The 23,025-nt window shown below is 42.2% G+C and overlaps 1 protein-coding gene across 1 annotated transcript in view; it reads left to right on the top strand.

Annotated features, from left to right (window-relative positions):
* The window catches only part of RMND5A (required for meiotic nuclear division 5 homolog A), a 57,488-nt gene that overhangs the window by 31,650 nt on the left and 2,813 nt on the right, over positions 1–23,025 (top strand). Inside the window, exons 3-7 of the mRNA XM_007466731.1 lie at positions 2,797–2,931; positions 4,630–4,730; positions 17,429–17,595; positions 18,316–18,481; positions 21,466–21,568. Coding sequence (XP_007466793.1) covers positions 2,797–2,931; positions 4,630–4,730; positions 17,429–17,595; positions 18,316–18,481; positions 21,466–21,568 — 672 coding nt within the window. The remainder of the gene's footprint in view (positions 1–2,796; positions 2,932–4,629; positions 4,731–17,428; positions 17,596–18,315; positions 18,482–21,465; positions 21,569–23,025) is intronic.

The following is a 23,025-nucleotide window of genomic DNA, read 5'->3' as shown; positions in this document are numbered from 1 at the left end:
TCCTGCTGAGACCTTCTATCTTTTCAGAAGTGTTTGCCCTTCCTTCTTGAAGCAGTTTTATAATTGTTCTAACGTCTTTGATGATACCAACATCTATCATCTTTGCATTGTTGTCTGTTGAACATCTTATGTGAATTTAGATTTTCCTAGGTCTTCATATGACAAATAATTTTGGATTGTATTTTGGACATTTTTAATGTTATGTTTTGAGCCTCTGGGTCTTATTTAAGTTCTATGGAGAATATTGATGTTTTTGTTTTAGCGGACTTGACCTGGTTGGGTTCAGGCTACTCAGTCTTCTCTGAGTTTTAAAATAGTTTCAATGTCAGCTTCGTTTCCAAAGCCATTACAGAGCTATTCAGATATGTTCTGTTTGTGTGTCCCATTCTGGGACCTGGAAACTAGGGCTGTCTCTTAGTTCAGTTTTCAAAGTCTGTGGTATGCTGCTGAGGGTCAGACCCATGCCTGTATAACTTGAGGGTGAGCCCAGGAGTTCATAAACAACTTGGTGGGGGGATCACTTTCCTGCGTTTCTTCCTCTCTGTGATCTCCCTGTTACTTGATGGTTCTCTGGGGCTGCCTTTTTAGTCACCCAGCCAGAAATCTGGGGCTTTACTTACCCTGCTCTCCTGTATATTTGCCGTAACTCTGCCTGTATCTGGGGCTACAAGGTGGAAGGGCAGAGAGAAAAGATGCACGAGGGGTTTTTGCCCCTCGCTCTTGGGACCATAGCTTCTCTGACTGGAGGGGAAGGATCCCTTTCTAAAGGTGCCTCAGAGTTTTCGGTTTCCTGCTATGGTAGACAGAGTTCTAAAGGTCTCCCAAGATTCTTGTCCCATGGTTATTCAGTCAAACATAATCTAGGAACTGCTGTGAAGGGTAGAAATAGAAACTGATTTAACTACAGGCTGCCTTGAGCTACAGTACAAGAAAAGGGAGGGAAAAAAGCATGCGATTTCCCCCACTCTCTATGTGGTAGGAGAATACACTCGTGTTCCCCGTGCCAGAACCGAAGGGCTTCTCCTGGAGCGCTCTGTCCACATCCTGGGTGCCCAGTTGTGGGTTTTGGCTGCATTGCATCCAGGCTAAGAGATATTGGAGGGAGAAAAGTAGTAAACTCACTGCCAGTTCTTTGTCCACTTACTACTGTTCACTTTTTTGTTTCCTCAAGTAGCTACTCCATTCAGTCCTGATTTTGTAACTGCATTCAGTGGGAGAGACAGGTTGGGTTTTTAAGGATTCTTTTTTTTTAACAAATGGAGTCATAATTTTGTAGTTTTGTAGAAGTTGCTTTTTTTCACTTAAGGTGTTATGGACATTTTTCCATGTTAGTAGACACCGAGCAATGAACCTCACTTTTTAATTATGAATAGTAATACTAGCATAATAGCAACTACCATTTCATTGAACCAATAAGGAAGTATATTAATTTATGAGGGCTGCTATAACAAAGTACTACAGACTGGGTGGCTCACACAGACGTTTATTTCCCCACAGTTCTGGAGGCTGGAAGTTCCGTATCAAGGTGTGGCAGGGTTGGTTTCTTCTGAGGCCTTTCTTCCTGACTTGCAGATAACCATCTACTTCCTGTGTCATCATGTGGTGTCTTCGTCTGCTTGTGCTACCATAACAAAATTCCATAGACTGGGTGGTTTAAACAACAGAAACGTGTTTTCTCATAGTTCTAGGGACTGAGAAGTCCAAGATCAAGGTGCTGGCCAATTCATTGCCTGTCGAAGGCAGACACCCTCCTTCCTGGCTTGCAGATGGCCACCTTCTCACTGTGTCCTCATGTGGTGGAGAGCGAGCTTGCGAGCGAGCTAGCAAGCAAGAGAGCCCTGGTGTTTGTTCCTTGTCTTTACAAGAGCACCAGGCCTCCCGGATTAGGGCCCCACCCTTAGGACTTCATTTAACCTTTAGCACTTTCTCCCAGACTCTCTCTCCAGATACAGTCACACTGGTTGCTGGGGCTTCCATGTAGGAATTTGGGAGGGACACAGACGTTTGGTCTGTAACACATGGTCTTCCCTCTATGCCTGTCTGTGTCCTGATTTCCTCCTTTTATAAGGATACCAGTCCTGTTGGATTAGGGCTCTCCTTAGTGACCTCATTTTAACTTTATAAAGTATTGGGAGTTAGGACTTCAACACAGGAATTGTGAAAGGATGCAGTTCAGCCCATAAAAGTATTTTTCTCTGCTTAAGATAAGGAAACTGAGGCTCACAGACCTTGAGTAATTTTGGCCAAGATCACACAGCTAGTAAGGTAGAACCAGGATTCAAACCCAGGTAGATTGGCCCCAGAGCCTGTTCTTTGAACTATCTGGCCGTTCTCCTATCCCCAGTCTCCACCTTGGCACGGCAGTTGTTGGGATGTGCCATGGATTATTGAATAATCCTATGCTGGACATAATGGGTTTTCTTTTTTTTTTTCTGTTAGACAGTGCTGCATTGAACATGCTTTTACAGGGATCACTGCACACCTCTGAAAATATTCCTATTGTATAATGCCTAGAAATCAATTTACTCACAGAAGTCATTGTTAAATTTATGTGTTTCCCCAAAATACCCTCAAAAAATGTGCTTGTTTACCCTCCCAGCGGTAATGAGTGAGAGTGGCAAGGTTCAGAAAAGAGCAATGGAAATAGTCATAGGCTACAGATGAATTGGAATTGGGTACTTATTTGAGGCGTCTCAGAGTGAAACAAAGGCCATTGTTTCTGTTAAGTTGGGTGGGGTGAAAACATACCAAGTGATGTATCCTGGTCAATTCATGATTTGCTTTCTTGTTTTTCAGAATTTTGATTCTGACATTAGCAGTGTGGGAATAGATGGCTGCTGGCAGGCAGACAGCCAAAGGCTTCTCAATGAGGTGATGGTGGAGCACTTCTTTCGACAAGGAATGCTGGATGTAGCCGAGGAGCTCTGCCAGGTAACAGTGTGCCACCTGCAAGAGGATGAAACGGAAACAAGGGAAGTCCTTGCAGTTTTTAAGTCCTCCAAGCCATAGGCAGATTTTTACATTTTAATCATCTGGGCTGACTTCAGTTTACTAGGAAGTTTCGTTTTGGGGTTTTTTTTTTAAAGTTGGTGAAAATTATAGTCCTAGAACTTGTTATTCAAATTATTTCCTTATTCCTGCCCCAGAATGTTGGTCCCAGGTCATCAATCAAGGGTCAGAAGTGATGCTACTTTTTCAAACATCTCCTCTTTTTTTTTGTTTGTTTTTTTGGAATAAGCCAGGGCATTTTCTTTATTTTTTTAATTAATTTTTTTATTGGAGTATAGTTGATTTACAGTGTTGTGATAGTTTCTGCTGCACAGCAAAGTGAATCGGCCATACACACACATATACACACTTTCTTCTAGACTCCGTTCCCATATAGGTCCTTACAGAGCACTGAATAGAGTTCCCTGTGCTATACAGTAGGTTCTTCTTAGTTATCTTCTATATACAGTAGTATGAGGGAAGGTTAGTGTAGCAGAGAAGAAAAGGACAAAGAGGTTTATATTTGCTTTTCTCATCTAGCCCAGCTTAAAGAACTTTGTTTATCAAATGAATTTCAAGCTAAAATTTACTTCAAGTGAGCAGCATTTGTCTTTTATTCCTATTAGACATGAAGTTAGGGGTCTCAGAACAGTTTACCAGTACCACATAGTCATAATATTAGCAGCTGCCCTGTATTGAGTATTTACCACCCGCCAAGCCCTGCCTTTATTCCTCACTGCAACCCTGTGAGGAAGAAATGATTGAGGAAGAAGTGACTGCTCCCATTCTACAGATGTGGAATCTGAGGTCTGGAGAAGTAACCAGCCCAAGGCCATACAGGTTCTTAGTGGAGGAACTTGGATTCAGTTCCAATTCGTGTGTCATCAGACTGTGTTCTGTGGCTTACATTCTGTGCTGTTGTATTTTCCATTTAGAAAAATGAAGGACCATAAGGATTAAATAATTTAAAGCCAGTCTGTAAACCAGACCTCTAATGTAAGCCTTTTCTGTTAAACAGTTCAGATAAGCAATAACTCAAGTCTTTCTCTGTATGTTATGGGATTTTGTGTATGTGTCCATATAAATTTCCTAAAATAAATTGTGTCATTTAGGATTAAGTTTTGTTTACAAGTAACAGAGACCCAAAATACCAATGCCTTAAACAAGAATGAAGTTTATTTCTCCTACACAGAAATCGGAGGTAGTAAGCCATCCACTGCATATGTGGTAGCCATGTGCCGTGAAGCTCTTAGGGACCTTGGCTGCTTGTAGCTCTGCTGTTTCTAAGGTGTCCCTTGTCCACATGGTCCAGGATAGCCCGAACCCCAGCTAGACATTTTGTATTACAGGAAGGGGCAAAGAGTATATACTTATGTTTCATTGGCCAGAACTTACATTTTGCAAAGCCATGCCCAGCTTTATTCCATATAGTTATGTGCCCAGCTAAAATTTGGGGGTTTACTATTATAGAAAAGGAGGAAGAATGATACTGGGGCTCAGTCATCAGTCTCTGCCAGAGAAATGCATGGTAAAAAGAAATTATCTTTAGTGATTTGCCTCACATTTTATAATGTAGAATATGCTTTTACCATATCTCTTTATTCTGATTACTACTAATGAAAGTTCTTTCAATTTTTTCAGGAATCTGGGCTTTCTGTAGACCCAAGCCAGAAAGAACCGTTTGTGGAGTTAAACCGAATATTAGAAGCGTTAAAAGTCCGAGTTCTGAGACCTGCTCTGGAGTGAGTTACTGAGTTTGTTTTCTTTTAAGTACTTTGAGAAAACTCTGTAAGAAAATGGAATCAGAAAACACGTTAGAGATTTTGAGATTATATATATATATCTCACCTCGGGTAGACTTCAGAGGCATCAAGAGAGAATTATTTTATTTCTTTTAGCGAAGTGAGTTTGGGGGATATGCAATATGAGAAAGTGGTTGGGGCTTATTTCACTTATCAGTTGGTCTGAATTCCCATGAGAGAAGAGCTAGCTAGGCTACACCTCCGCTTTAGACGAGCTTTATAACTGAAGGACTGTTGTTCGGATGGTCTGAGTTTGATATTTGAACTTCCATAATGTTCTGGGTTCACTGCTTGCATTCTTAAAAAAAAAAAAAAAAAGCAGTTTAATTGGTTATTGGAACCAAGTGGTATACGTAAAGAGAACAAATATTGTAATATTGTTATGGAGTTTTACTCTAATTGCCGTCATAAAATAATTCACTGTGACCTGGTCATTGATGTGAATTATACAAAATTACTGGGTTAGCTCTGATAAATATTATCCTAGTACAGAGTCAGCAGAGTTTTTCATAAAGGGCCAGGTAGTAAATATTTTAGGCTCTGCAGGCCACATAAGGTCTCCGTTACATATTTTTCTTTATTTTATTTTACAACCCTTTAACAATGTAAAAAAACCGTCTTGACCATCTGGCATACAAAACAGGCAGCAAGTCCTGTTTGGCCGGTGGCCATAGTTTGCTGACCCCTGTCCTAGAATTTTTTAATGCGAGAATTATCAGGTTATTTGTTTTAAAAAGAAAGAAAGGAAGAAAGGGAAGGAGGAAGGAAGGAAAGTTATAAAATAAAAGGAAGAAACTGGGTGATGGAAGCAGTGATATTATTTTGAGGTCATAGCCTTAGAATCCTGGGATTTTAAAACTGGAAGTATTTGATATCATTGTTATCAGGAAAAAGAATAGTTGGGAAGATCCTTCATGAGTTTTAAAAAATACACTTCCTTTTCCTTCTACTAACCCATTTAATTTTTCATAGGTTAGTTTTCTGTTTCTCATCATTTCTCAGTTCTTAGAAAATTTTGCAGAGTTCTAAAACCAGCCTAGGTGAACAGGCAGAGATAGAGTCCTGTGTAAATTTATAAATATCAAATTTCTGTATAAATTGTAAATATGAGGTAACTCATTTATTTTATTTTCGTTGCTGCATGTGGACTTTCTCTATTTGCAGTGAGCAGGGTCTACTCTTCATTGTGGTGCAGTGGCTTCTCGTTGCCGAGCGTGGGCTTCAGTAGCTGCAGCACGCGAGCTCAGTAGTTGCAGCCCTAGAGTGCGGGCCCTAGAGCGCATGGGCTTTAGTAGCTGCCGCACGCAGGCTCTAGGGCACACAGGCTTCAGTAGTTATGGCATGCGCGCTCAGAAGTTGTGGCTCACAGGCTCTAGAGCACAGGCTCAGTAGTTGTGGCGCATGGGCTTAGTTGCTATGCGGCATGTGGGATCTTCCCGGACCAGGGATCGAACCCGTGTCCCCTGCGTTGGCAGGCGGATTCTTAACCATTGCACCACCACTGCACCACCTCATTTATTTTAATTCTTTAAAGATGTAAACGTCACTTAAGCAGCACCACTGTGTACTATGCATATTACCTTTATAGTTTGATTTTTTTTTTAGATTTTATTGTGACATCCCTGTGAGATTAAATTTAATCAAGTGCCTCTAATAACACCTCTTAAACAAAATGTGGCAGCCATTCTTCTGTCTACTTTTTATATTCCACCTAAATGATTAAACAATTATAAAGGAGAGTGAGGGAGCCTAAATATAAAAATGGAATGGGTTTCCCAGTTGTCTTATAGTGATTTAGAAATAATACATGAGTTGTTATTTGCGGTAATAGTCATTTATCCATTAATTTCTCAGGTTCGTCATCAAACTTTTATTGAGTGCTTATTATGTACCAGAGACTGTGCTGAGTATTTGGACTGCCTTAGCCCTCAAAATTCTCAAGGCTTGTTCCCTTTGGAATGAAGAAAATTCATAAGACCCTTTTAACTTTGGGCTTTTTCTGTAAGATCTAAGTTTCTGACTGGTAACTATGGCATATAAATGATTTCTGTAAATGTTTTCTGTTATTTGTAGCCTCAAGCAGTGCCTCTCAGGCAAAGGGAGGACTCATTCCATCCACTTGGCACTAACAGTGGAAACTACTGCACAGTAGTCCCTCGGTATCCATGGGGGATCGGTTCTAGGGACCCCTGTGGATACCAAAATTCATGGATGCTCAAAGTCCCTTATGTAAAATGGCCTGGTATCCTTGCCTATCCGTATCCACGGCTGCGGAACCTGCAGAGGCCCTCCATTATCTGCAGGTTCCGCAACTGTGGATTCGGAGGGCCAACTGTACAGTAGAAATTTTCTCCTTTCGCTTTTCTGAGAATATTGCCATGTTAAATATCTGCATATGGGGATGTAGTCATAATTATAGTTGTCTCTTTTGGAGTACTTATTATATGCCTAGCATTGTTCTAAGCATTTTATTTGTATTAGTTTATTCAATCCTCATAATAACCCCATGAAGTAAGTACTGGGTTTACAGAGGAGGAATTGAGCCTGGAAGTTGCTCCATGAAAAAAAGGATATGGAGTCAAAAGGTCAGTCGAGGAAAGCTTCACATGATATTCCCTAATATTCTCCTCTAAGAGAGTCACTTTAGAAGTAAGGGAGAAAGAGAAAAACAAATATCATATTAATATTGCTTACATGTGGAATCTAGAAAAATGATACAGATGAACTTAGTTGCAAAGCAGAAATAGAGACACAGATGTAGAGAACAAACATATGGACACCAAGGGGGGAAGGGGGAGGTGGGATGAATCGGGAGATTGGGATGGACATATATACACTGTTGATACTATGTGTAAAATAGATAACGAATGAGAACCTGCTGTACAGCACAGGGAACTCTACTGAGTGCTCTGTGGTGATCTAAATGGGAAGGAAGTCCAAAAAAGAGGGGATACATTTATACATATAGCTGATTCACTTTGCTGTACGGTAGATACTAACACAACATTGTAAAGCAACTATACTCCAATAAAAGTTAATTAAAAGAAATGAGAGATTCACTTTAGCATATTAGAGGGGCCATCAGCAGTCCTACGGTAAAGAAACTCATTTAACTTTGTAAAACCCAGTGTTTCCCATGCGTATTTAACCAAAGACTCCCTGTCTCCTAACACCTATTAAAACTCACAAAATTGGTGATCTGTAGAACATAAGTTTGGAAAATCTTAGTTTAACAGAAATCTCCATTACAGAAACTCAGACATCTCCAATTCTTGCCTATTGGTGGATGCAAAGCAAATACTCATTCAACATATTTTATGGGCAAGGTATGGAGAATTCACTGTACTCAACTTGTACCAAAAATTTTAAAATGTGGGACATGAGTTTCAGGGATTTTGGTTCAGATACACAGTGGAAAATCTTTCACATTTCATGTGTGGCATCTTCTTTTTGTACCTGCTGGGAGGTACAGGAACCACCGTGGAACCACCCGAGAGAGAAAGAAAAAGGTGAAAGCCTGCAGCAGTTCTCGAGGCAGCCTAGGCAGTTGAGGCAGCGGCCAACCAAAAAGATTAATACGGATAGAGGTCATGGAAGGACTAGATGAGAAGGAAGTCTGGTGAGCATTACCTATTAATCACAACTAGTAAAAGACGGTGGAAAAGAAGTCAGTGAGGAATGGTGACATGACAGGAGCGGCAGAAGAAAGGCTAATTATATATACAGATCTAGTCAGGACCCTGCCTACTCTTTTGTTCCTGCCCCTGTATTTCTGAGTTTGTGTACAGATTTTTCCCCTCATCCAGATCACTTGATCTGTTTTTTGAGTTCCTCTTGGCACCTAGCATAGTGCTTATTTCTTAGCAGTCACTCAATAAAAGATGGAATAATTTGAAGGAGAACTTTGAACAAACATGACCTCCTCCTTCGCGTGGCAGACAGAAGCAAAGCCAAAAATAACTAGTGTCAACAAAAGAATAACAGTAACTTAATTTGAGGAGATGGAGAAAATTAGAAAAATAGAAACTGTAACTCTGTGCCAGTTACTGACGTTTTGAAAGTGCTGTCTCGAGGGGAAGCTGGTTGGTTGCCTTCCTAAAGGTGTTTCAAAGCGTAATCCTGCCTTGGTGGATTTGCCGCAGTCTGGAATCTGACTCTCAACCTTGCAGACTTGGAAACCTGTTGTTTTTCAATACCCACAGCAGGCCCAGGGGACTCATAGCACTTGTTTAGAGGAATTTGCAGTTCTATTTGTAAAGTCTCAGTAGAATGCCATTAAGAGAACAGAAACTAACTGAATGATTATAAGAGAGAGATGTTATAGAATTTTTCACAGAAGAAGAGAGAAAAACTACTTCATTCGTCTAGATCACTGCAGAGTTTTCGATTAGACAGGCCATGGACAGTATCAGGCAAGCTGTTGAAGTATGAGAGGAATCCCATCTCTAAGCCTAGCGATTAGGTGAGGCTAGAAATAAAAACCACAGAGGAATGTGAGGTGAGCTTGCCATTGTGGTTTCTTGGTGCTGTGTGTGAACGGTGGGTCTGAGGAGAAGAAAATGGTTGCTGGACTTAGACAAATGGTGGTATCAGTGCATAAAACACAGTTTATAAGCAGAGAAGGGTTTTAGAAAGTGAAAATGAAGGAAGCAAGCCAAGGTTCCTGGTCATAGAGCCTTGGCTGCCGCTGGCAGAGAGGGTGACCGGGATTATGCTGTTTGTGGTGTCTGTTTTCTCGTTGTTGGTTTTCGTCTTCCTGTAGGCAGGCAGTCTTGCTGATTCAGGCATTTTTAATAGCTACATAGAACCACAGAATAAAGACTCTGATGGATGTACTTTTGGAGAAGAGGAATCAAGGTTTGAACAAGTTGGGTTTCCCTCCCCCAGTCCGAGGGGGTTCTGTTTTGTTTTGTTTCTTTTTTTGTTTTGTTGTGTCCCAGGGGTTGTTAATTCTGAAAGGGCAGAAGAGCTGAGTTGAGGGATACTGTTTTAATTCACGGGGACCATGCACTAAGTCTGGTGGAGAGAGCGGCTATTAAAAAGAAGCTAATTGAAAATGGAAAGAGGTGCCCAGTGGCAAGAACACAGGAGAGAAAAAAGCACAATGGAATATAAAGGCCAAAGGGGAAAAAATATCTGGGGTGAGGACATCATTTTCTGTTGTCTGTTCTATGTTTGTTGCTGGCAAAAGTCTGTATGAGGTTCCAAGACAGTAGGTACTCCTCAGGAAGAAGAGACATGGCCATGTCTTATCTGGATCCATCCTCACCAAGGACCTGGGCATTACTGGAGATGAGTGGGCAAGCTATGACTATAGAGAAATTAAGAATCTTCTTTTACAAAAAGGGAAAATTGAAAGAAACTGTCACTGAGATTAAGTGTCTAAAAGAATAAGGAGTTGAACTAGGCCAGGAGGGGGAACTAAAGGGGACTCTGGAATTTGTTCTTATAAAACGCTGAACGGTTATTAATTTAAGCTTATCAAACACTTGGTTTTGTGGTGGGAACCTAGCAGTAAATAAGGCAAAGTCATATTTAAGTACTTTATTAAAAAATCACGGGCTTCCCTGGTGGCGCAGCGGTTGAGAGTCCGCCTGCCGATTCAGGGGACACGGGTTCGTGCCCCGGTCCGGGAGGATCCCACGTGCCGCGGAGCGGCTGGGCCCGTGAGCCATGGCCGCTGAGCCTGCGCGTCCGGGGCCCATGCTCCGCAACGGGAGAGGCCGCAACAGTGAGGGGCCCGCGTACCAAAAAAAAAAAAAAAAAAGTCACTAATCTATAGAACTGTGCTGTCCAATGTGGTGGCCACTTATCAGAGGTAGCTATTGGGTATGCCCACCAAGACCTGTGTTACTAAGAGCCTCACGTAACGTTGAAGTATGATTCAAATGTGAAACACGGTAGTTTGTGTGGTTTCTTAAACAGCATGGAAGAAGAACAGAGGTTCACACCAACTCTGAGATGAGTAAAATATCCCAGAAATCCAATGCGAGCTTTCCTAAAGCAAAGTGATAGGGTTCTTCACTTTTTTGGCTGAATTCCAGTTTCTGGAGTTTTTAAGCACTTGATTCGGTCACCAGTAACTGTTCAGCCGGTCCACACCTGTGGAGTAAACGCATGTCACTCATTTCCCTGAGCTTCCACTTTTAGCCCCAAGAAGATGGCCCCAAGCCAGACTAGAAGAAGAAGGTATTTGTAAGCCTTTTTAAGAGGCTGTGAAAGCTTGTAGTGGAATGTGCCGCAGGAACTGGAGAGAGGCTTTTTTTTTTTTTTTGCGGTACGCGGGCCTCTCACTGCTGTGGCCTCTCCCGTTGCGGAGCACAGGCTCCAGACGCGCAGGCTCAGCGGCCACGGCTCACGGGCCCAGCCGCTCCGCGGCACATGGGATCCTCCCAGACCGGGGCGCGAACCCGTGTCCCCTGCATCGGCAGGCGGACTCTCAACCACTGCGCCACCAGGGAAGCCCAAGAGAGAGGCATTTTTATTCACTATTATCAGAAACAGATCCCAGCCCAGGCTGGCAGAATGGTGAGAGGAGAGATAAACAGACCAGTGCTGTCAGGTTTCTGGGAAAGAACAGCTAGCTCTGAAGGTAAAATCTTGTTTTAATTATTTTTGGATTAATATGGAAATTCTAAACACGGAGCTAACAGTGGGCCAAGTCTTTTCGGAGGCCCGACGATGATAATGAACACTTCATGTTTCTGTGGGATAATTGCGTCAATGTGGGTTGCTTCTGACTTAGTCACCTAAGTAAGTAGTATTGTTTTGGGGTCTTTTAATGGAAGAGGCCCAGAAGGTCTCTCTACTAGTCACCGCAGTGGCAGCGAACAGAGAGAATTGTGACATAGGTGACCTTATTGGGTGTCATTGTTTTGGTCTCCAGTGTTTCTCTAAACAAGGAATGGTTCCAAAGCTGGCCGTGCTCTTGTGGCACACATTGGAGATGTGGGAGCAGAATTTATTTTAGAAGCCACAGTAAAGCTAATAATTTACCTGAATGTTTACATGTAGCTTGCTGGTTGTAGTATAGTGATGGTTAGTTTTTTAAAAATTAAAAATCAGAAGTTTCCTGCTAGAAATGCCATTAGCCAGAATACAGCACCCCGTTCACTTATTAACTGGGTTTTTTTGTCTTTCTGTCACATGTCTTCTAGTGCTTTGTAGACAAGTGGATTAAGTTTTTGGTGCCGATTGTAGTTTTGTGCTTTTGCAGTCTCGTGTGCGTTGTTGGTTTTGGATTTGTTGTTATCAGGTTAATTAAGGTCTGTTCTAACCCCTTATTCCTGCTCAGTGAATCAAACAGTCCAATATTCAGTGTGAACTTCTAGCGAAGACAACTTCAAAAAATTTTGAAGGGGATTAACTGGTACATGCTGATTCCCACAGAGTTGGTTCTATAAAAATCAAAGCAGCACTGAATATTACATGGAAATGCCCAAGTAACTGTTTTAAATGTAATTTTCTTACTAATGACTTTGGAGAACGTTAGGCCTATCCCCTCAGTAAACACATGTTAAGTAGCTTATTATTGTCTGTTTGTGCCAGTCTCCCGGCTCAGTGCTTCTACGAGCCCCCTCATTTAATGCCCATAACCCTCAGAGTTGCCCCCGCTTTACAGTAACGAAACAGACCTGAGAGCATTAAGTGACAGACTGCCCCGATTCACACCACAGAGCCAGGATTTAAAGGTTCATGCATGTTTGGCTCTATTAACCTGTGCCCTCTATCACTGTACCCCATGCAGAGTAGAAGGGGCACCGAGCTGAGCAAGGCAGAGCCCCTGCTCTAAGAGGCCAGAAACTGTCCTACCAAGTAGATGGTGTGTGAAGAGCTGGGAGAGGTTCAAATAAAGAACCTCTCGAGTTCTGTGGATGGAGAGATGAGTGGGGAGCTTGTAGAAAATATGGTCATTGAGCCTGGGCCTTGAATTTTTCAATTCCGTTCTCAGCTACTCAATTTGTTTGATTGTACTTTTGTAAAAATGTAACTAGCACCTGCACTGGGAGATAGGACCATGGCTTCTAATTTCATACAAGGAACAAGTCTTCTATCTGGACCAGCTTTCATTCACCTGGACACATCCCTGTTGATGGTGGTGCATATTGCTACATCAGGTTGTCTGAATCTGTTTGCATGTTTTTCTTGGCCTGCACCTCTCTCTGCCTCCATTCTGTTCTCAAGAGGCCGCTTATTTTCCTCCTTTAATTCTTGATACCACATGACAGATGCCTCTAATTTACCCTGTTGGCCAGCCACCGTGTTCTTCACCTTCCCTGTGCTGCCTGTCGGCATCAACCTCTTGGTTTTCCAGCCTTCCCTCTTAGAAGGAAGAGTGGAGGGGCAGAGATCTCGGTGATGACAGGCCCAGTTCCCAAGCTTCTCTCTCCATTGTATCACTCTGGGCTGCCTTTGCCTTTATAAAGTAACCTCCTGCCTCTGAGATCCTTATGTTTTTCCTCTCTTATTTCTTTTCTCTGTTGAACCGATGGGCATTTCTCTCTGCACGATTCCAGTGTGCCCAAATTTCATTTACCGCAGTTTAGTTAAATAACACCAATTCCCCAACAACACGGTTCAGATTTCAGTCACCATGAAGTATTGTAATTGCATAAAATAAAAACTTCTCTGCCAGCCCTTCAGTCCACAGGTCACTACGTAATAACACACGTGCATCGTGATCACAACTAGTCACCTCACTGCTTTTTCAGTCTGTTGGTGATTGGTCACAGTGCAATTCATTTCACCCTCAGACAGCAAGTGTGTGGTTGTATTGCTTCCTTGCCTCTGCTGATAAGCCCACATGACACATTACAGAAATGGATCACTGAAAGAGGGACTTGGTCAACAAAGATGAATTGCTAGAAGTGAAACTGAATGCATTGAGGAAGATTTGAAAACGACGACAGCAAAGTGAAGCTAGGACGAGACCTAGGCCTACACGAAGCTACGGTACCCTGCACATTGAAAAGTCCTATGAATGTAAAAACCAAGGTTAAAGTCGCTTCAACACCTTTTAATTTAAATCGCACTGGGAACAGAAAGCTGCTTGTGGTTTAAATGATGGAACGTTTACTTCTACTTTGTTTGTAAAAACAAACAAAACAAACCAAAACACCTCCCGTCAGTTTGGCTAACATTCAGACCAAAGTGCTTAAGTTATTAGTTGCCTCATTGAAAGAAAACAGTTATAAAAGGAGATTGAGGAAGGAATCTACTGCCAGTAAAGGATGGTTTCAGCATTTCAGAAATCATCATGAATAGACTAATGTTAAACTGTCTAGGGAGGCTGCTAGCATGGATAAGAAAGCTGCTGTGAAATTCGTACCCAGATTCCAAAGATTAGGTAAGGCCAGTGTTAGATGATTGTCCAGAGAGACAACCCCATCAAGAGCTTACACAACTAGAGATGTAGGACCATGAAGTGATCATGAAGGATATCAAAATAGATGAACTCGCTTATTAGGAGGCAACACAGGGTGTTAAACCTATACTTACCTAGCTGGTTAACTGTGGCCCAGGAATTAGGGTCAAGAAAATACAAACGTGGGGGCCCGGGTACAATCCTGGGGATGAGGGAGAGGCCCCATCAGCAAGCGTTTCACCCTAACGCTTAAATGTGCTTACATGTTTGCGGGGCTAAAAATGGGGTATATCATCCTTAGCTTAGAAAATGGCATTTTGCCAGAGAGGGAGAAACTTAGAAATGTTTATTCTAATCCCTTGCCTTGTGAGATTTAAGCTCAGTATAATATTCAGAAGCTAAATGAAGATAATACAGTGTTTCAGAATAGAATGACAAGACACATGACTCTTAAGAAACACGTGAAAACTTGTATTCTATGAATTTAGGTTTTGCATTCTCCCTACACTCTCTCTGCAGCTCTTTTTTGTAATCGGTATCTACTTTTCGAAGAATATTGTAGGGGGACAGCAATTAGCAATGCTAGTTTTTCCTGATTATTTTGTAGCCCTGTCTATAGCAAAATTTGAAAGTGTGTCAAAATAAATTCAAGTTGTAAATTAGGAATTACATTGTCTAAATGCCTCTCCAAGTTTAAAAATGAGGTACATATATTTATAGCTTGAAAAGCTTGAATTTCTAATTCATAGCCTGAATTACTTTTAACAAAAGTAATTTGCAATTACCGTTAGCTCTTTGATGAAAAAAGAAAGTGAGGAAATTTAGTTTTGCCTTAGCTAAAAAACTTAAGTATAAAAATAAGTAATATATGTTCATTATAGAAAACTTGGAAAACTCTCCTATCTTTTTTTTATTTTGTGGTATGCGGGCCTCTCACCGTTGTGGCCTCTCCCGTTGCGGGCCTCCGGACGCGTAGGCTCAGTGGCCATGGTTCACGGGCCCAGCCGCTCCGCAGCATGTGGGATCTTCGCAGACCGGGGCACGAACCCGTGCCCCCTGCATCGGCAGGCAGACTCTCAACCACTGCGCCACCAGGGAAGCCCAAACTCTTCTATCTTAAAAATCACTGTCATCTGGACTGTTAGCTGCTGTTCACCGCTGTGTCCTCCTGGGTGTTTTTAGCCCCCTGGTGCTGCTCTAATAGCTGGTGCCCTATTCCAATGAGTCATAATCCACACTGTAGCAGTTGATGCATGGATCCAACTTTCCTAGAGTCATTCCTGTTAAAAATTTTGGCGAGTAGAATTAACTTTTTTCCTATATATCACAACTTTTCCTCCCCTTTAACATTGTATCGTGAACATTTGCCTATAAAAATAGAATTTTTCCTCCTTTGTGAGTTGCCCACTTAAGGATTTTGCCCTTTTCTGTTGGTCTTCATCATTCACTAAAATTTGTAGTTACACTCTGTTAGTTCCCTTCTTTGACTCTTGCAAACGCTTGGATATATACCTCATTTTCAGAAACTGAAAAAAGAAAAGGCTCACTGCCTCTCTTTACTTGGTAGTAGGAAAACAACTCATGCTTTTATGAGTTAGAAGGGAGTAGGAAAAACTTTGGTAAGTGATCTGATTTAAATACGCTTGCTTGGACCTGGAAGTCGGGAAGGTACCTGACAGACTGGAGACGGGCAAATGCACAGTACTTTTGGTACTGACGGCTGGTGTCGGGCATTCATAAAAGAGAGCTGCTGGAGGTACCTGGTTGGTGTCACCAAGTCACCAGAGTTGGTGTTGCAACCAGACTGCATTAATCTTAGTGCCACGTAAGGATCCAAGGCTTACTTAAATAAATGTAAGCAAATATTTCCAAGGCCCAAGTGATTAGTATTTTTAAAAATCACATTGATTTTGAGGTCAGAGAAGCTTCATGGTTTGACTCTAAGACGTGGATATATCAACAAGTTGATTAGAATATTCATATGCATGTGCAGAGCTTTTTGGGAAGGACAGGATCCAGTGAAAGTGCTGCTTCATGAAATCTAATCCCAGTCAACTGATTCATTATGAATAACTCGAAGCATTTTACTCTTGTAGTTTGTAGAGTAACTCAGTGTTTATATTCATACCCAGTAGTTCAGATTCTGAGGGTCCTTAGTGAATTGGGTTAGGTGGGGAATGTTTGTCCAACTAAAGATCAGATTAAAGAAGAATGATACTAACATCTTCTACCTGTTCATATGTTTAAAGAAGTGAAACAGTGCTTCTTACCACTTGCTTGCAAATCTGATTTTAACAGCTGGCTGATAATGCTTTTCTGCTTTAGTGCTCACCTTTAACTGGTAGTCCCAGCTCAAGGTTATTCCAACTGCTTGTACTCTATTATTATTATTATTTTTTGCGGTGCGCGGGCCTCTCACTGTCGTGGCCTCTCCCGTTGCGGAGCACAGGCTCCGGACGCGCAGGCTCGGCGGCCATGGCTCACGGGCCCAGCCGCTCTGCGGCATGTGGGATCCCGGACCGGGGCACGAACCCGCGTCCCCTGCATCGGCAGGCGGACTCTCAACCACTGCGCCACCAGGGAAGCCCCAACTGTTTGTACTCTAGAGGCCTGCGTCACTGTACTTTGGATCATTCAAAGCTGCATGTTTTTCTTTCTCTCATTAGCACTGTTTGTACAAATCTTTTTGGTGCTGTGTGTTGACACTATATGTTATTTACACAGCTTTATCTGCCTGATTAGACTGAAAGCATCTTGAGGGTAAATACTTAAGATTACTGTTTTTAATCTCAAAGCATGTATAGCACCAGATCTTTCACCAGTGAAAGTTTAAACATAGATGTTCCCCTTCAGCATCTTGTGTTTCATTTATAAACATGCCAGTTTAACAGGAAAAGAGTAGTGGATCTAGGCGGTCAGTAGTCAATCTCATCGCTGACACCTGCTTCATAGTGTGGCCTGGTACAGTTCCAAATATGTCAGACAGTCTTGTCTTGGTGTTAAACCTTATTAAATATGTAATTGTCATCTAACTTAATGTTTTTTCTTTCTTTCACTGGCTGCAGAGCATCTTTAGGTGTAGTTTGTTTACTTTCTTTACCAAAGTCTTTGGGCCTAGGGCTTGATGTTACCACTGACTTCCACAAGATGGCAGACTAAACCCATTTTTTTGGTGTTAGGTGTTTGAAACCATTTTTAACACACATGCTCGTGCTCTTAATTACTGTCAAAAATCGTTTTTGAAAAAAAAAAATCTGTTTTGCTTTTTCTTTAGATGGGCGGTATCAAACCGAGAAATGCTCATAGCCCAGAACAGCTCCTTGGAATTTAAGCTACACAGGCTCTATTTTATTAGCTTGTTAATGGGTGGAACTACAAATCAACGAGAGGCATTACAATATGCGAAAAATTTTCAGCCATTTGCCCTAAATCATCAAAAAGGTGAGTCTAGAGTCAGCTGTTTTTAATGGTTGGAACAGGACCATGGCCCCCACTGGAATTTAAGTTTATCTTAACTAGATCTAATATACATTTGCTAATAAACTGAAACAATTGTAGATGATAAATCACTTACTAAAAAAAGCTTCTTGGCTGGCTCTAGAACAAAAGTAAAGCATTAAAGCCTGTTAATTGAAAAGTCAGAGAGAGACATTGCATTTTGGGGGATTTTACATTAACCTAAGAGGAGACAGAGAAAACGTAAAGTATGCACTTGCACCCCCCCACCGTACTGCTGTTATGGCCACGACAGAGGGTCTGAAGGTGCAACAGGGTAACAGCAGTTACTCCCAGGTGTCAGTGTAGAGGGACTGACTAGTTTTACAGCCGAAGATATGTGATGACCCCATTTATGACATTATTATTACTTCTGTAGATAATGGTAGTTATACTATGCTGTGTATAAATTATAAGTTCGGTATTTAGTGCTTCCCTTTTCTTCTTCTTTTTCTCTGTGCTGTTTCTTTAATAGAAACCAAGCTTAAGTACCAGAATTTTAAAAGACATTGTAAGTTATTTTATGCCGTGTCAGCTGGGGGAATTCTTGCCTTTTTCAATGTACTACTTGCAAGCTCTGTTTCAGGTGTGATCATTCACACCTCCAAACTGCTTCTGCTTTTGTTTAGACATTCACACCTCCAAACTGCTTCTGCTTTTGTTTAGACATTCAGGTTTTGATGGGAAGCCTCGTGTACCTGAGACAGGGGATTGAGAACTCACCATATGTTCACCTGCTTGACGCAAACCAGTGGGCTGACATCTGCGACATCTTTACACGGGATGCCTGTGCCCTCCTGGGGCTCTCCGTGGAGTCCCCGCTCAGTGTCAGGTATGGAAATTGTCCTGTTATTGAAATGTGCGTTGCATTGGTTAGTTCTGCTTAATCTGTTGTCTAGTTCTTGACGTTTAAAGCTGAGAAAACATGTGTCTTTCTGCAGAAGGGTACAGTTGGTATTTCAAGAGATCGTCACAATTGGCAGTGACCTAGTTCTCAGTGTGGTCTGTGATCCTTTGGGGGGTTTCTGAGAGCCTTTTCCACTGTGTTCACGTTGTGGGTTAAACTGCTCCAGCCTTAGCACAGATCGGGGCAGTGGTCCCAAACCCCACAAGGACTTGCTGTATTCCTCATCCACCACACACTTGCAGATATTTTAGTTTTACTTAAGAATGTTCTTGACAAAACGTTAAAAATCACTCACTTTATTAAATTTCAACCTTTGAGTATACATCTTTGTAATATTCTGTGTGCCCAAATAGGGAGCTCAGATAAAGCACTTCAGCTCATGCCAAATCCTGAGACAGTATGATGATTGTCTCAAGAAAAAGCATCTGTATAATGTTTGAGTTATGAGCTAAAAACTAGTTGCTTTTTTCCTGGAACACAGTTTTTACTTGAACACGGTTTTTACTTTTACTGTCTTAGCAGACCGACTATAGTTACTCACACTCAGGTTTTTGGCAGATATTTATTCAGATGAATGAAGTAAGCTTGTGTCAGGGAAAGCAACTGGTGGTATCTTTTGCTACAGTGGTAAAATTCAAGATTGCAAGCTAAAATAGAAAGTTAGGAAAACTTGAACCGACCACTGTAAGCTTGACAGTTCCCCAATGCTTAAAGACATTTCTGATGAGATTGGTGGTAATAATAATGAATTTGAATTTTTTGATATTACATAATGAAATGTGCTAACATTTGGGGGATCAGTGAAGATCTCACAAAATCATGCATGAGTAAAAGATTCATTCAGAGTACGAGACCATTGGATTTTAGTGGAGCAGGGTACAAAAAGTACAATGGCAAGGATTCAGATTCCACCTTCCAACTAACATTTAAAAAAAGCTAGTACTTGTTGGGACTTCCCTGGTGGTCCAGCGGTTAAGACTCCATGCTCCCAATGCAGCGAGGTGGGGGGGGGGGAGCTGGGTTCAGTCCCTGGTCAGGGAACTAGAGCCCACATGCCACAACTAAAGATTCCACATGCTACAACTGAAGATTCTGCGTGCTGCAACCAAAGACCCGGGGCAGCTAAATTCAAAACAAAACAAAACTACTATTTGTTGAGTTTTGGTGTGACATTAAAGAAGAATATCCACAGTTACCTGAAAAGGTGGTTTAAGTACTACATATCTGTGTGAGGCTAGATTTTTTTCACTTACTTCAACCAAATGAATACATTGCAACAGATTGAATGCAGAGGAAGTCGTAAGAATCCAGCTGTCTTCTGTTAAGCCAGACATTAGAAAGATTTGTAAAAACGTAAAACAATGCTGCTCTTCTCACAGGTTTATTTTTGGTTTGGAAAATACAGTTATTTTTTGTGAGACTGTTATTTATAACATGTTTTTTATTTTTAAGTGAATTAATCAATATTTTAATTCTTAGTTTTAATTTCTAATACAATAAATAATGATAGATATAACCCACAAAACTAAATGCTCTTTGAGATCCTTAATGTTTAATCCGGTAAAGGGGTCCTGAGATCCAAAAGGTTTAAGAACCAGTTTTAAGAAATAACTTTTTGGGGACTTCCCTGGCGGTCCAGTGGTTAGGACTCTGCTTCCACTGCAGGGGGCGTGGGTTCAATCCCTGGTCGGGGAGCTGAGATCCTACATGTGCCCTTGCGGCGCAGCCAAAAAAAAAAAAAAGAAAAAAGAACTTTTTAGCTCTTCTATTTATCTGGCTCCTCCAGTGTTTTGAATCCCTGCTACGCGCCAGGCAATGTGTGGGACACAGAGATGAATAAGGCGCAGCCTGTGTTCCACAGGGGCTCCACCTGAACGGAGGAGACAGACTCGTGCAGTTACCTGTAAGGTGTGGTGGGGCTGCAGGTCTGGTTCTCTGGGACAGACTCTGAAATGAGCGGAGACTCATGTGCAGGAGGTGTGCTGGGATCAGCCCCTGTGGGGAATGAAGGCAGCAGGGTCAGGCAGAGGGAGAAGCTGGACTGTAATCCAGTCTCACCAGAGGCCTCAGTCCACCTCTGTGGAGCTCTGGAGCTGCAGTGGCCTGTGGAGTTGTCCCAAATTGGTGCAACTTTTGTATCCTCAGGTGGAGCAGTCATCGAACGTGTCCCTGGTCAGGTCGCTTTCTCCAAATGAGGACAGTCCTGAAGGGGGACTCAGTGGAGAGCTGACCACCAGCACTTCTAGATGAGAAAGGTGCTTCTGCCCTGTACAGGGGTGATCTGGGTCTGGAAGGAACTGTGCAAGAAAATGTTTCAGAGTGTCATTAATGTTAAGAATGCCATTAATGGACTTCCCTGGTGGCACAGTAGTTGAGAATCCGCCTGCCAACGCAGGGGACACGGGCTCAAGCCCTGGTGCAGGAAGATGCCACATGCCGCGGAGCAACTAAGCTTGTGCACCACAACTACTGAGCCCGCACTCTAGAGCTCGTGAGCCACAACTACTGAAGCCCGCGTGCCTAGAGCCCGTGCTCCGCAACAAGAGAAGCCACTGCAGTGAGAAGCCCAGCCACTGCAATGATGAGTAGCTCCTGCTCGCCCCAACTAGAGAAAGCCCACGCACAGCAACAAAGACCCAATGCAGCCAAAAATAAAATAAAATAAAATAATTTAAAAAAAAAATGCCATTAATGACTGGTAGGCAGAGCTTATTAAATCTGGTGGTTTTGTAAACTGTAAGACTGTGTGTGTGAGTGCACGCACGCAAAATAGTGGGCTTTGTAATGCTTTGAATCCAATGGCCGGGATCCTCTACACATAGCACGGAGTCTGGAGGAGTTGGCGTTTCCTAGGACCAAGCTTTCTGACACCTGGCCTGGCATTAACATTTCCTCTTCTGCCTTCCCAGTTTCTCAGCAGGTTGTGTGGCTCTGCCAGCTTTAATTAATATCAAAGCTGTGATCGAACAGAGGCAGTGCACTGGTGTGTGGAACCAGAAAGATGAATTACCTGTGAGTGCCATTTTCTGTTAGTTATTACCTCTCCTGTCATTAGAAGAACGTGGATGTTAAGGATTTTAAATGCCTGTCTTGCCTTTTAATCAGGGAACGTTATTGTAGCCTTTTGACAGGGGTTCTTTTATGTGTATGTAGACATGATTAAACAGTAGAAGTGGGGAGCTAGTACATTTTGGAGGCGCTGGAGGAGCTTTCTTACCATTTTGACTTAGAGTGGCAGTGACAGCTAATGAAGGAAAGAATCAGAAGTGGGGAGGGTGGATATACTGTAGCATGTTCTAAGTGCAGTTGCTAATCCACTCATACTGTGAACTTTTTAAAATATGAAAGCAGTGAGTCAACTTGATTTAGTTTTGTCTGGAACATTGATATTTATGAGATCATGGGCTTGTGCTGGTTATATTTTTCTAATACCAATTAAAATAAGTGTATAGCTGTTAAAGGTCGTCGCAGTGACATCTGTGGCCCTCCCGTGCTGCGTGTCCACTGTTGTCATGGACTGGGCCATGGTTTTAAACATCTGCTCCAGTCACTTGCCAACTCTCTAACTTCTCAAAGCAGTAGTTTGTCCATCTCTGAAGTGGGGACCATCCTTCTCTTTATGGGGCTACTAAAGGCTGGAGGTAACAGAGGGATGCTTGGAATAATATAGGACACATAGCAGGTAGTCAGGTTTTGTTGCCATAGTAGTTACGACATGGAGCAATAACAAAGGTCATTGTGTGTGTATGTTTCCATCAGGCCTCTGACAGTAGGCACTGAAACTTTGACGGAAATTATCATTCCTGTCATGACTTGGTCACAGATCCTAAAGGGCTAAAATATGCATTTGGCTTTTTGCTTTTCTTCTGCCACCCCCGTGTGCAGGTTTATCTGCAATTACCCTGTTCTTCCAGCTGGTAACTGTCGGTTGGTTGCCCCAGCCTCTCAGAGATCTGTCCTGATTAAAGGTGCAGGTGCACTGCCAGTCCTGAGCATGGTTGGGACACGAGCAGTACCCTGCATGGCTGCTGCTCATCTGAGCAAGTGAAAAGAACTTGAGCCTTCACTCGCTTTGCTGAGGCAGGTGCCTGCAAGAACCTGGCAGTTTCCCAGGTGTATTGTCAGTATCTTTGACACTTGCACACTAGAACAAAGCACACTGAAATCTGAATTCACCCAAAGCCTGTGTGTCAGGGTAATAAAACAGATGATCTGGTCATTTTTTCTCAGGATTATTGTTACACTTTGCCACCTTTCTTGAAAGAATCTGAGCAATAGACTATTATGTTGATACAGCCATTTTAGATTTAAAAGGAAAGAAAACAGTAAGAACTGATGTTTGTGGAGCCTCTGTCCTGTGCTAACCACTATGCTAAGGTGATTTCATAGCTTTTGTTTTGTTGTACTGCAAAGAGAGATAGCTGATACAAGTGCTATGGGCTCAGATGGATGGGTTGTGAATTCTCCTG

This window comes from Lipotes vexillifer, unplaced genomic scaffold (genome assembly GCF_000442215.2).
Source record: "Lipotes vexillifer unplaced genomic scaffold, Lipotes_vexillifer_v1.1 scaffold1158, whole genome shotgun sequence".
Taxonomy (NCBI): Eukaryota; Metazoa; Chordata; class Mammalia; order Artiodactyla; family Lipotidae; genus Lipotes; species Lipotes vexillifer.
This window is presented reverse-complemented; position numbering and strand designations above follow the sequence as displayed.